Source organism: Balaenoptera physalus (genome assembly GCF_965194825.1).
Source record: "Balaenoptera physalus genome assembly, chromosome: 13".
Taxonomy (NCBI): Eukaryota; Metazoa; Chordata; class Mammalia; order Artiodactyla; family Balaenopteridae; genus Balaenoptera; species Balaenoptera physalus.
In genome coordinates, this window is record NC_138892.1 from 106,455,531 (window position 1) to 106,469,822 (window position 14,292).

A 14,292-nucleotide genomic window follows, 5' to 3' on the forward strand; every position below is an offset into this window, starting at 1 on the left:
TAACTCTCAGATAACAAGGAAAGTCAGTCAAGACAGGCTTGAGGTAAAGTGAAAAGAGGAAGTCAGTCTCAAAATTTCTTCTTAAAGGAATGGTTTCTCTAAAATTCCAAATAAAATAAAGCTATACTGAATTTATGCTCTTTAAGGTCTTTACTTCTTAGGTGAATAAGCATATGCAACTATAGATGTAAAAGTATCTATTCTTTGTAGGAGTTTTTCTGTAATTGATGACAGCTAAAGTAATCTGGGGATACACTAGATACTGTGACAGACAAAACCAAGAAAATGAGTATAGACGGATGTTGTACTAGGAGGTGATATTCGTGGTGATGCTGATTTACAAGGACAGTGACGTTTCTTTTTAGAAATCATTATGAGATATTTGAAATGCATGGTGAAGTATAGCGAATAAGTAAGATTACTAATGCAGTAAGTAGCCTCCCCTTATCTGCAGGGGATAGGTTCCACAACCCTCAGTGGATGCCTGAAACCACAGATGGTACCAAACCCTATATATACTGTGTTTTTTCCTATACATACCTATGATTAATTTTATAAATTAGGCACAGTGTGTAAGGGATTAACAACAGTAATTAATAGTAAAATAGAACAGTTATAACAGTATGCTGTAATGGAAGTTATGTGAATAGGTCTCATTTTCTCTCTCTCTCTCTCAGTATCTTACTGCACAAATCTAATGCCTTCTTCATCTAAACTAAGCACTTGTCATGCACTGTAGCCGTAACTTTTGCAGTTTGAGGTGCAACAGCAAAACTAGCACGAATTTCTTTTTCCTTCATCCCAATTTCACTGCTGGAAGATTCGTTCTGACTGTAGAGCTTAGCAACCTCAGCATATGATTTTTTCTCTTAGCGAGAACTTCCACCTTTTCACTTAAAAGAAACACCTTACGGCTTCTCTTTGTCAAATCTGAATTGCCAGCATACTACTCTTGTGCTTTGGGGACGGTATTAAATAAAATACTGTCACATAAAAATGGTCACTTGAACACAAGCACTGTGATGCCAGGACTGTCCATCTGATAACTGGGATGGCTGCTGTGAGTGACTAACGGGCCGGGGTACACTGGACAAAGGGATGATTCACGTTCCGATGGGACAGAATGGGATGGTGTGAGAGTTCATCATGTTGATTGGAACAGCGGTGCACAGTTTAAAACCTCTGAATTGTTTTTTTCTGGAATTTTCCATTTGATATTTTCTGACCACAGTTGACCTCAGGTAACTGAGACCACAGAAAGCAGAACCACGGAAAGTAAAACTGTGGAAAAGGCGGGACCACTGTGTGATAAAGTGTAACTGTTAACGTAATTATTCATCCCTTTGTTTTTCTGCAGTGGGAGGTTATCAGATCTTTATTATTGTAGATACGGTTATACGCATTATTGTGTCAATCTTTGAAACCTTCTTACTCTTTTCCCCACTCCTTTGGGGGCAGAAATAAGCCTTTTAGGGGTCAAGTAAAACGATAAAATATTATAGCTAGAAAAGGTTTTACTGTTAATATTACAGATGTTTTCACTAGAAGTTTGTTGACCGTAAAGTACTTAGAAACTTTAACTAGTTTTCTATTGCTTCTACTTCTTTAGTTAATACTCTCAACTTTAATCAAAAGGGTGCAGAGGAAAGGATAGAGGAAAAATCATACTATAGATCTCAGTCCTCCTCCTCTCCACCATATGGCCATGAAGGATATATTTTAGAAGCAAGGCACCAGTTGCAATATTTCTACATATTTGTTTATCTTTATTAAATTTCACATCTGTAAAGACAGGCTTGTGCAACCTCTCTGACTTTTTGCGAATACTTTAATGTCTAAATCTTCCTTTGTCCTCAGGATTCAAAAATTTCCTCTATGGAGCGTGGGCTCCGAGACTTGGAAGAGGAGATTCAGATGCTGAAATCGAACGGGGCTTTGAGTACTGAAGAACGAGAGGAAGAAATGAAGCAAATGGAGGTCTATCGGAGCCATTCTAAATTTATGAAAAACAAGGTAATGGTGTGTGATACCGTAATTTTTAAATGGGGTTTGAAAAATTGATGCATGTTCCTACTTCTTTAGTGATGATGGACTTAACGCTGTTTTATCAGGCTTCAGGGAAGAATACTTGTACCGTAATTCTTTCAGATAGAACTTTCCCAGAATTAAAGTCAGAATTACTGATGTTGTATAGTTATTTCAGATTTCACTTAAAAGAAAATTACTTGTATGAGGCTAAGTGTGTATTATCACAGTTTAACATTTCATGTCTACCAGCACTTCTGAGGCGATTAGTAAGATTACATCCAGATGAGTTTTTCTCACTATATGAAACATCACGTTCTCTATGTCTTGTGAACAAATTTAGAAGTCAAATTCAGCCTAAGAGACTGAATCCACCTCCCCTTTTTTTTTCTTGAAATGGCTTAAATAAAATCGTGTTTTCCCTTCAAACGCAGTTCCCTAAAGGAAAGCCCTTTGCGCTCTCCCTTGGAGAAGACCCATGTGTATCAGGTTTATCGTTTCCCACGTGCACTTGGGGTGTATGTACAGTCGATAGGCATCGCTGAGACATATCAGTCTGTATTATAACCTCAGTCACGGTATTCCTTCTTTAGAGCCAAGGCATTTATTTTGATCCTATAGACTATTTTAGGCAAATTGGAGGATTTAGTTTGTTACAGTTATCAGTTTATCAGGTCTGTGGTGTTTTAAAGATCATAATTTCAATTATAAAATATTAGCTAGAAAATAAGTGTTTCTCCCCCTCCCCTTGCCCCCCATATCCCAATTGTGTTAGTTCCCTAATTTCTCAGAAGTGAAAACTGTTCCTTTAATGATACAGTTTCTGTTTTTTTTCTGTGGTACCCATACCTGCATATAAGTCAGTAGAATATTCCTCTGTTATTTTAAGAAGCTGTTATCAATGACTACGGCCAATTTCATGTAACTTTTAGAACTTAAAAATTCACATATCCAACTTTCTGTTAGTTTTGATTTATCATTCTAACTTGAGAACAAAATAAAATGTCATCTCTGCCTCCCATTTGCTGATTAGCACATTTCAGTCCATTACCCTGTGAAAATAGTGAGCCCATCTAGGGTCCTTTGAAGAGGAAATTAGGGGAGCAGATTCGATTGTGTTCTATGAGTTATTGTTATCTCCAGTTACTGCTCTGGCTCAAAAGCAGATAACAAGAAGACCTAAGTTGACACATGAGTGAAAAAGAATAACAATGTCGTGACAGGTAGAGCAACTGAAGGAGGAGCTAAATTCGAAAGAGGCTCAAGGGGAGGAGCTGAAAAAGAGAGCGGCTGGTCTTCAGGCCGAGGTCTTTGCCGTAAGATTTACCCTTTGCGTGCAGTGACCCCGCAGTGGGGCCCTGCTGCTCTGGCCCTGGGTGCTCACACTTCCACTCTGGGGTCGGCAGCTTTGCCCGGGACTAGCACTAACCAGCCTGCTCTGCTCTTTAACTGACTCCTGTTCGCCGGTTTGACCCACGTGCCACGCTGTGTGCAGCGAGCCCTCATGTGCTCTGGAAGCCCTGTCCCTGGTTTTTTACTGTTGCTTTGTCACTGTGTGGATGGTGCTTCAAAGCTGCTTTTTCTCGACTCCTTTCCTGTTAACCAGAAACTTGGTGATTTATGTGACTGGTCTCTTTCTCTTCTTAGGTACAAAGAATGTGCAGATGTTCTAGGTCCATCACCCAGGGTTTATTTGAATCTGATTTCCTGAGTGAAGTGCTTTACCTTCATATGTAGACATCATCTTTAAGTCCCCGATAGGTGATTTTGCAACAAATTTTACTTTCTCTGGAACAGATGTATAGAAGTGATTAGCTTATTTAGTTATCTAGTCAGTTAGAAGTAGCATGAAACTTAAAGTCTCTAAATCTATTCAGTAGCTCAATCATCTGTCTAGAGAACTTGAAATTTCATTTCAAACTGTGATAAAATGATTATAATAAAATAGCTAACACTTGAGTACTTATTATAAACATTTTATAACCTACTAAGGTAGGTATATTCTCAACCCAATTTATGGATAAGGAAGCTGAGGTAACACAGTGGTGCTCAGGAAGCACAGTTAGTAAGAGGCAGAGTTTGATTTTTACACAAGCCATTTGGTTCCAGAACCTGTGCTGGTAAGCTCTGCACTTCACTGCCCTATACTAGGCTGTGCACAAATTTGTCTCACAAGTGTCAGGAAAAAAACTGCTTCTGAAAATTACGGTAGGATAAGACTGGAATGCAGCATTAAAGGAAAAAAAAAAATCACTTGTGCTAATTTAGTGTGTTTGCTATTTATGGACCACTTTATAGTATAGATAGAAAAGTGAGATATTTTGTCTAAAAGGGTCATTTTGGTTTGTTGTAACCATGTATTGTCTAGAGGAGAAGTTGATCTATAACTTTTTTTTCCTCAGCTAGTATTATTAATTTCTTTTTGTGTCAAACAACAGGCTAAGCATTCTATACATTTTTTTGGTTTAATCTGTACGCAATACAGTGGCACTGGTTTGCTTTCTCCATCTTACTGATTAGGAAACCAAGGCTTAGAGAAGTAGTTACCCAAGAAGACACACTCGTTCGTTCTCACATGGGATTGACTGCAAAAGCCTTATGCTCCTAACTTTTAAGGAAAATTTGTGCTTCTAAACTCTTCTATTTAGGATATTTTCTTCTTTTTCTCAGTCTTTATGGTCAGTATAGCATTATTTGAGGATTATTTAGTAATGCAGATGATGAGGAAACTGAGATTTTATATTTATTTTTGATCACATGGTCTAGAGGTAGCTGGAAATTCGAGTAATCTTTAAGCCATAGTTCTTTAGCTGATGAGGTGAGAACATTTTGAACGTTTTTCCTGACTATTCATTCATACCACAAGTGTGTTTTTAGTGCATTCTGTTTGTTAGGGGTGGGATGTTGGTAAAGGGATGTCATGAGAGATGCTACACCATTACAGTATGTGGCAGCTCCTGGGTACGTATCTGTGTTACAGGATGGAAGTAGCTGCTGTTTACAGCTATCTTCCACTGATGTCCTTAGCAGCTGCGAGTATTTTGCATACAGTGAGCACACAGAAATGTTTGTTGAATGAATGAATATTATATTTGTAAGTAGAGATTTCATGCATATGAGAAAAATGCTTGTCTTCCTGATGAAACAGAACAGTAAATTATAAGTTTAGTTTTAGTGCTCCTTAAAAGTAATTTTAATTACAGTAAAATTTATTTCCTACTTTCTCATGGGAAATTGTTCTCAAAAACTTTGTCCCTTATGCCTAAGATTATTACAGTCAAAATACTTTAGATACATTCAACTTTTTATAAAGTATTTTTTGTTTCATCAGTGATACTGAGATTACTGACTTCTTGTCAAATTTATACTTCCAAGAGTCTATATTTTAGTGCATAGCTACCTTGCTTAGGCAGTAGATACAATGTAAAAACAGATATGATTTCTGTTAATTTGGCTTACATTTAGAATAAAAGAGTAAAAATTCTTAGAAACACAGTAGAAATGTAAAGGAGATGTTTGATGTTAAATGTTTTCTAAGTTAAGATGAGAAAAATTTATGGGAGAGTGAGTGGCACCTGTTGATTTATGGATTACTCTGTCAGAGTAATTCAAATTTGATTACACATGTAGATTCTTACAGAGTGAGATTTTATGCGTTCATTATTTAGGTTATATACGTTTATCCATTTAGTTGATATGACATGTTGTAGGTAATATAACTTCGTAGGTGGAATCTATTTTTTAGGTCAGTACCCCTAACTCCTCAAAATTATATAATTTTTAGAAAGCACATGTTTATAATGCCTTATAACACTAAAGTGGCTTTTTAAGAAGGACTTTATGTACACTTTCATTTGAGAATGAAAAAAAAACAATGAAAAAATAAATGTGCAGCTTTTGAGTTTAAATAGCAATAGTAGGAAGTTTCTTTTTTCTTTCTGTATTCCATCTACACTAATCCTGCTGTATGATTTGAAGTTTCTTATGACTTAATAAGATGAAAACTGCTTTAGTCGTGTTCAGATGCTTACTGCTGTCTCATAGTCATCTAAGTGAATTGGAATTTTTCTTCTTCCATTCCTTTTCTAATGGATTTCAAAAGTTTAGGGGAGACAATAAATGAAAACTGGAAATTTTGCTATTAGTTGAATAAGCTTTGTTTTTTTGGGGGGGGGTTGGTCAGCTAAGATTAGATGGTGCAAAAAGATGAATTGTGTCCTGTCATAAAGTTAATGCTGTATATCTTGACGTGGATCTGTCAAAGATCCAGATCAGAGGTGGTGCTTTTATTTCTTTTTTCCTTACACTGCTTTTTCTTCTTCTCTAGATTGGTCAGGTGAAGCAGGAGCTGTCCAGAAAGGACACAGAACTACTAGCCCTACAGACAAAGCTAGAAACACTCACCAACCAGTTCTCAGACAGCAAGCAACACATTGAAGTGCTGAAGGAGTCCTTGACTGCTAAGGAGCAGAGGGCCGCCATCCTGCAGACCGAGGTAAAAGGAGTTGTGGGATTTGCACGGAGCCCATTCCTTGGCACCTTTTCTTGTGTATTACCTGTGCACTTCTTGTTGTGTTGAGATACGGGAGCTATGAATAATGTTATGATGGATTCTTTAGCCATGTGGTCAGTTATAGTACTAAACTATAACCATCTTGTTTCTATTCTTGTATCTAACAAATTAAACCGGTGCAGTTAATATATGTTTTTGATACTTTAGACTTTGACTAAGTCTGTGCTTCTAAGTAGACTTTAAACTAATGTTATGAAATGAAACGATAGTTGTAAAAGCATTTGTTTTCACCCGTGGTAAATCTTTCAGTCATGAATGGGAGTGAGCTTGGTCAGCCTGTGTTGGGTTATTAAGTGTCCTTAATTTTTGGTATTATGAATAGCTTTAAGTAGGCAAACTGTGGAATCTAGAAATGTTTGAGATAAATCTTGTTTTGAACTGCAGATGATTAGACACGTTCCTTCATGTCCTGTTTGAAAATAAAGTTAGCATTTTTAGAAATATTAGAAGATTATCTAGTCTGCCAGCCTTGATTAGAGGTAGGAACACACTAAATAATTCCAGGCAGATGAGAATCTATCATATTTGCAATGAGAAGGAATTGATGATGCTATTTGGATTTACTGTCTTAAGGAAAATATTTTCTAAAGATCTCAATGAAATAGAGAATTTAGGTAGGAATAGGTAAGCAGTTCTGCTGTGTAGAAGAAAAATGAAGCGTATAGTATGGATTAATTTTTTCTTTTCTTTTAAATAACAAGATAATAGATAAATAAAGGCATAGTGTAATGAAAAAGGAATGGGTAGTAAAAAGAATGCATAAAAACATCTTAGACCCAGAAGTTCAGAATCTTCAAGCGAGGAGGAATGGGAAAATGACCAAAATGTTTCATGTAGTATTTTATTTTTTTACACTTTGGGATTTTGTTGAAAATGAGAGATATGGATGATGGATTTATAATTTTCCTTACAACTTATACTTTTTCTATTTTGATCACGTTTCATTTTATCATGATACCTCAGAGGGATATTTTGGGGTAAATAAGGCTCTGGCTCTGGAGTCACAGTTACTGAGTGTGAACTTCAGTTTTACCACTTGCTACCAGGTCCAGGGTCCTGGGCACATTACTTAAGTTCATTGTGCCTCGTTTTACATCTGTAAGATGAAGAGGAGTCCTGCCTCATTAGGTTGTTAGCATTAAACTAATTTATTCACTCCTAGTGCCTGGCCCATAGTAAGGTCTTTGTCTGTCAGTTATTGGCATCATTCTAATTCTTGTAATACTATCAGCTAATATATGTAAACTGTTAAAATGGTAAGAGAACATTGTTGCTTTTCTTTTCATTGGCATAAATTTTATGTAGAAGGTCTGCTATTTAACATTTTTATCAAGCTAAATTAAGGTTTATTCAGGGAATTGCAAATATAGAATTATCTGAAAAATGTTACCTGCAAATTTATTAATTTGTGGCTTTATTAGAGATTTTCACATCAATGCCTGGTATGAATGCAGTACTACAAAAGGGTCAGAAGAGGGCGCCAGTGTTTTGGAGCTGAGCCTGTTGCCAAGTGCTGCTGTGATAGTTTTGGATGGAGGTGGCAGGTGTGGGAACCAGGGAACCAGGCAGTTGGTTAATGATAATGCAAACACTTAAAAGCTTGTCACAGTCTAATAGATGACTTCTTCCCCTTGGCAATCCATCCTTCTCTTTGTACCCCCCTCTGAAATAGTGTTCTTATTAGCTAGGTCTCACACAGATGGGCTTGTGATTGGTTTCTTGTACCATAGAGAACAAAGACTGTATTTGTGGTCATTCTTGGATGGTTTTTATATTTGTTTTTAGGACTAACTGAGTTTCAGCAATTACCCCTGTAAGTTATTAGGACAACTGCTCAAATATAAGGGTCTCATTCTAAAAGATAACAGTAGAAAAGCTAACTTCCTTTTGAATTTGGGGTGATTATATGAATGTTATATGCCTGTTTATCAGGATTTGCTATTTTTTCTTAAATTACTCTGGTGACATTTGACAAGGCTCACTTTTTCCAAAGCAGCTTTCTCCTGTTGGATCCCATAAAAGACAGTTTGAACCAGCTCTTTGAAAGTTCTCACCTATTTCTATAATTGCTATCTTTCTGTTCCTATAATTGCTCTTTTTTTAAAAAATAAATTTATTTATTTATTTTTGGCTGCATTAGGTCTTCGTTGCTGTGCGCGGGCTTTCTCTAGTTGCGGCGAGCGAGGGCTACTCTTTGTTGTGGTGCACAGGCTTCTCATTGAGGTGGCTTCTCTTGTTGCAGAGCACAGGCTCTAGGCTTGCAGGCTTCAGTAGTTGTGGTACGCGGCCTCATTAGTTGTGGCTTGCAGGCTCTAGACCGCAGGCTCAGTAGTTGTGGCACACGGGCTTAGTTGCTCCACGGCATGTGGGATCTTCCCAGACCAGGGCTCGATCCTGTGATCCCTGCATTGGCAGGCGGATTCTTAACCACTGCGCCACCAGGGAGGCCCCCTATAATTGCTCTTTATCGATCTCATCCTCCTCTCTGAAGCTACCCTAGACTTTCATCCAGCTCTCAAATCACAAAATTAAGCACATATGAAAAAGAACATGGATTCAGGAGTTTTTTGTTTTTTTTTTTAATTTTAAAATTCTTGAAGGAAAAACGGGATGTGGGAAAAGACCTGTTTTTTTTTCCTGTTCAGGGTCCATGGAATGAGGTCCTTTTGTGTTGGGCAGTGTACAGTATATAGTATCTATGGAATTGCTCCAGTTTTATGAACATCTCCTTTAATCGGTTGACCTTCACAGAGGTGGTCTGGATTTAGTAGCACTGTGGTCAAATCATGGGCTTTGGAGTCAGACCTAGGCTTGAAATAGCCTTCTACATTTATTAGTTATGTGACCTTGGATGAGTTATTTTACTTCTGTAATCCTCCATTTTCTCATCTGTCACTGAGAATAATAATAATACCAACTTCCTAAGGTTAGAATAGATGTTTAATGTGGCTAGAATAGATTTTTTTAATTATGAAGTTCTTATCTGAATTTGGAGGTGAATATTAAATATCAGTGGGTTTAAAATATCGCCACGGGTTTTTTTCGATGATAACTTTGTAGCCCCCTCCCTACCTTTGTACAGATAAACTGTGCACTGTTGAATGACACATCTCTGCCTATGGCCTTTTGCAAGTTTCTCTGAGCTCTTCAACCTTTTGTTGGGATGTCAGACAGACCTCAGTGCAGTTGAAGTAGCCTTTTAAAAAGGTCTGCTTGTGTACACTCTCAGTCTCATGACCCAACGCCCTTCAGTCCTCCTCCTTTCCAGATGGGAACAGTGGGTGATGTGGTGATAGGAAATTATACTTAGTGATCTTGGGCAAGTCACTTAGTTTCGGCTTTGATTTCCTCAGCTTTAAAATTAGGAGTAGTTTAGATTATTTAATTTTTTAAAAATTTATGGGGACTTCCCTGCTGGCCCAGTGGTTAAGAGTCTGCCTGCCAAAGCAGGGGACACGGGTTCGAGCCCTGGTCCAGGAAGATCCCACATGCCGCAGAGCAACTAAGCCCGTGCGCCACAACTACTGAGCCTGCGCTCTAGAGCCTGTGAGCCACAGCTACTGAGCCCATGTGCCACAACCACTGAAGCCCACGCGCCTAGAGCCCGTACTCCGCAACAGGAGAATCCACCGCAATGAGAAGCCCGCGCACCGCAACGAAGAGTATCCCCCGCTCGCCGCAACTAAAAAAAGCCCACGCGCAGCAACGAAGACCCAACACAGCCAAATAAATAAATACATAAATTAAAAAAAAAATTTATGAAGTACAGGAAAAATGCAGAAAATAATATAGTAGACGGTACTCAGATTTAACTTACATTTATGTTTGACCACATTAGGTGATCTTTAAAGGTCCTTTAAAAGAAAAGATTAAAAAAAAAGCGCTCATTCTAAACTAAATATTCAGTGAAAGCAGAAACTTTTGTTAGAATCTCAGGTTTTTAGAACTGGTTGGGGCTAGGAATAGGCTAGGAATAAATATTCGGAAGCTGTCATTGTGGGGGTAGTGGCTAAAGCCTTAGGGATGAATTGGTTTCTCCAGAGGAAGGTTGTATCGAGTGAGATGTGAAGAGGGGGAAATGATGGAGGATCCAGTGAAGAAAACTGAAAAGGTGTGGTCAGAGAGCTAGAAAGGCAGTGAGTCATATAACTGCAAAAGAGGGATTATAGGAAACATGCCCTTGTCACTGGCATGCAGTTACTAGTGCTAATGTGCTCTTAGGTAGATCTGTTTACTGATGTAAAACAGAAGAAGGTTAAGATGGGTTGAGATAATTAATACTTTTGTGATCAGAAGTAAAAGGCCAAAACAGCAAGGTAGCCATTTTTCTGTTCATGTCCTTTGGTAGAGAAAGTCTTGTGGAGGAAAAACCTTCTGATTTTGTTGAAGTTGGCATAACCTGTTTGCCACAGACCTTGATGCTTGGCAAGCTGGTTAGATGCTGTTCCTCCAGCTCAGTTGATGTGAATAAAAAAGGTCTTATTCCTCCTGCCAAGAATGGTGTTAGGGTGATGACTGTGTGTCCTGCTAGTCTCTGAGGGGTTTTCCTGAATATGTTTTTTGTGGTTTGCAAAATACGGACCTCACGCAAAATTATACTCTGAATTTAGTTCACACCAAACCAAAAGATCAGTGTAGAATTCAGAGCAATTAATCTAGTAGTAGCAAAGTGGTTTTTGGGGTTATTTTTATCTCAGCTCTCCAGACCAGCCCATTTAAATTCTGCATTGCATGAAAAAGCAGGTCAAGAAAAAGTGTACACAGGTGATTTGAATTGAAAAGATCACTTAGTAATTAGGCTGTGGGCTTGGGTAGTGTCTGTGGCTAATATTTGTGATATGAAATATTTTTAATATCAAAACCTGCATTTCCCACTGCAGTAACACCAAAGGTTTGTATGTTTATAACAGGAGTTTTCATTCTTTACCTTTTTCAGTCACCAGTTCTTGTGGGTCTCATACCTGACATTCCCTCAAATCGGCATGCGGGTATTTTTGAGTGGTTAGTGCAGGCCCATTTCCAGGTCACTTAGCAGAGTCAGGGATCTAACGTAAAAGTGCAGCTGGGGCATCTGGGTACTTTTGGTAAAGAAGCAGCAATATGAGGCCTCACAGTTATTATCCTGAGACATTGGTCCCATCGGAATGAGAAACACTTAGAAGTGATGAGGGACGTTTTCCTGCTGTATTCTGATTCCTGACCCACAGATGGAAAGCCTTTCATTTTTCTGAAATTAATGCTGAGAAGAACTGAGAGACAAGGCAGTTCAAACTTATCTACAGGTTTAAATGTCTGGGCTTTTGACTTCTGCAATAAGAATTTAATAGTGTATTTCAAGGGTATTGGGTAAAATGTTTTTAAGGTGAGTTGCTTTGTTCTTTTGCTTGTGGTTATTGGAATATATAGAATACATATTAGAGGTGGAATATATAGTATACAGAATACAAATGAGAATGTAGGAATTAGGTAGAAATGACTTGGCATGAGATTTATTTATTTTTAGATTTCTGGCATGTGTACTTTCTAAGACTTTGACCTCTTTAACTGTGCAGCGGGTCAGAGGGTTCAAGGAGCTCCCTCTTGACTCACCCTAACTGATGGATGCCCTGTAATGGGTTCACTAATAGGAGCCACATCTGATGCTGTCAGATGGGACTAGTAGCCATGTAGGCCGGCAGGAGCTGAGCCTCAACAAACGCCAGGTGGATAAGGGTCAGTGAGTTCTGGCATCTCGACAGCCTGGTCGTTGAATTTCCTATTCACAAGAATCTTCGCTCTGTGGTGGCAGTTCTTTTCTCCCTGTTGAATAAATATTCAGTCTGTTCTGACATTTCCCTTCTGGACCTTTTTTCCTTCTTTGCATAGTGGAGTGTTTCTGATTTTAATAGGGAGATGAAGGAAAACTGGGGGTAACTTAAGGAATTTTGTCACCTTGCGCTTTAGAAAGGACCATTGGAGAACTCAGTGGTGATCATGTATTCCATCTTTGTTCTGCATTGGATTTTAATTCTTGCTCTGAGCTCTCCAATGCTGAATTCAGGCACCAAAACTGGAAATTTGTAATGTAACATCTTTTGGATTCGCTGGGCTTGGCTTATTGTAGTTCTACTGTTTGTCAGTAAAACACTTTTCTTTTTTGGTCACTGCTGAGTAATCTTTTCTTTTTCCTCATCTTTGAGGAAAAATTTAAGTAGATTGGCTATCTTTACACATGTCACGTTTCCATTTCATATACTATTCATGGGAAGAACTCATTTAGATCTTCTTCAGTTGTTTTCATTAGCCGTTTGTAATTTTCAGCATACAGAGCCTATACATGTTTTGTTAGATTTATACCTAGATATTTAATTCTTTTGGAGTGATTGTGAATGGTCATACATTTTGAAAATTGAAGTTCAGTATTGCATCATATTTATTTTGACCAGTTCACAAAATATCAACATTTTAAAAAGCTAGTGTAGGGACTTCCCTGGTGGCGCAGTGGTTAAGAATCTGCCTGCCAATACAGGGGACACGGGTTCGATCCCTGGTCCAGGAAGATCCCACATGCCGTGGAGCAACAAAGTCTGTGCGCCACAACTACTGAGCCTGCGCTCTAGAGCTCACGAGCCACAGCTACTGAGCCTGCGTGCCAAAACTGCTGAATCCCGTGCGCCTGGAGCCCATGCTCTGCAACAAGAGAGGCCACTACAATGAAAAGCCCACACACTGCGATGAAGAGTAGCCCCTGCTCGCCGTAACTAGAGAAAGCCCGTGCACAGCAGCGAAGACCCAACACAGCCAAAAATAAAAATAAATAAAATGAAATAAATTAAAAAAAAAAAAAGCTAGTATAAATATGCCTCTATTTTCCTTAGTAGTATTTTTACTAAGAACTATTTCAGGCACTTAAAATATAGGTAAAATACTAAAACATTTTAAGATGGTAAATGACGTGTAGGAGTTTTGAAATTTTTTTTTAAAATTAATTAATTTATTTATTTATTTTCGGCTGTGTTGGGTCTTCGTTTCTGTGCGAGGGCTTTCTCTGGTTGCGGCAAGCGGGGGCCACTCTTCATCGCGGTGCGCGGGCCTTTCGCTGTCGCGACCTCTCTTGTTGCCGAGCACAGGCTCCAGACACGCAGGCTCAGTAGTTGTGGCTCACGGGCCCAGTTGCTCCGCGGCGTGTGGGATCTTCCCAGACCAGGGCTCGAACCCGTGTCCCCTGCATTGGCAGGCAGACTCTCAACCACTGCGCCACCAGGAAAGCCCAGGAGTTTTGAATTTTAACGTAGTTGGCTTTACCAGTATTTTTTCTTTATGATGTATCCTTTCTGGGTCTTTAAAAAAAAAAATCCTTCCATGCTGCCCTGTTTTAAAAGATACTTAAACAGTATCTTTCTTTCTAGAAGTTTTAAAGATTTGCTTTCTCTATGTAAAGCTTTAATTCATCTAGAATTCATTTTTGTGTATGAGTCAGGGTTCTTCCCCCCTCCCCCAGTATGGGTAGCCAGTTGTCTAAGAACAGTTTATCAGATACTCTGTCCTCTCCTCACTGATTACAGTGTCACCTCTGTTTATATGTGTATGGGTCACTAAACGGTGTGAGTGTGTGTGTCTGGGCTTGCATTTCTGTGGCAAATGTCTCTTGGTTTATTCCTGTTCTAATGCCATGCTTTCTAAATTTGCTTACTTAAAAAAATCAAATTTATTGA

At 38.6% G+C, this 14,292-nt stretch overlaps 1 protein-coding gene and 1 long non-coding RNA gene across 20 annotated transcripts in view; one reads left to right on the forward strand and one right to left on the reverse strand.

Moving 5' to 3' along the window:
- Positions 1-14,292, forward strand: part of ERC1 (ELKS/RAB6-interacting/CAST family member 1) — a 415,918-nt gene that overhangs the window by 103,420 nt on the left and 298,206 nt on the right. For 13 of the 19 annotated variants that reach the window (XR_014252746.1, XM_082422084.1, XM_082422087.1 and 10 more), the window contains 3 exons: positions 1,858-2,013; positions 3,249-3,341; positions 6,353-6,520. The exons of 1 other annotated variant lie outside the window; for it this stretch is intronic. Coding sequence is in view for 17 of the 18 variants with exons in the window: in XM_082422084.1 (XP_082278210.1) it covers positions 1,858-2,013; positions 3,249-3,341; positions 6,353-6,520 (417 nt within the window). In the remaining variant the exon portion in view is untranslated. Of the gene's footprint in view, positions 1-1,857; positions 2,020-3,248; positions 3,342-6,352; positions 6,521-14,292 lie in introns of all 19 variants that reach the window. 5 more of the 19 variants (XM_082422090.1, XM_082422076.1, XM_082422086.1 and 2 more) reach the window with 4 other exon arrangements.
- LOC309641747 overlaps positions 1-14,292 on the reverse strand; it is a 112,336-nt gene that overhangs the window by 18,300 nt on the left and 79,744 nt on the right. The window lies entirely within an intron of this gene.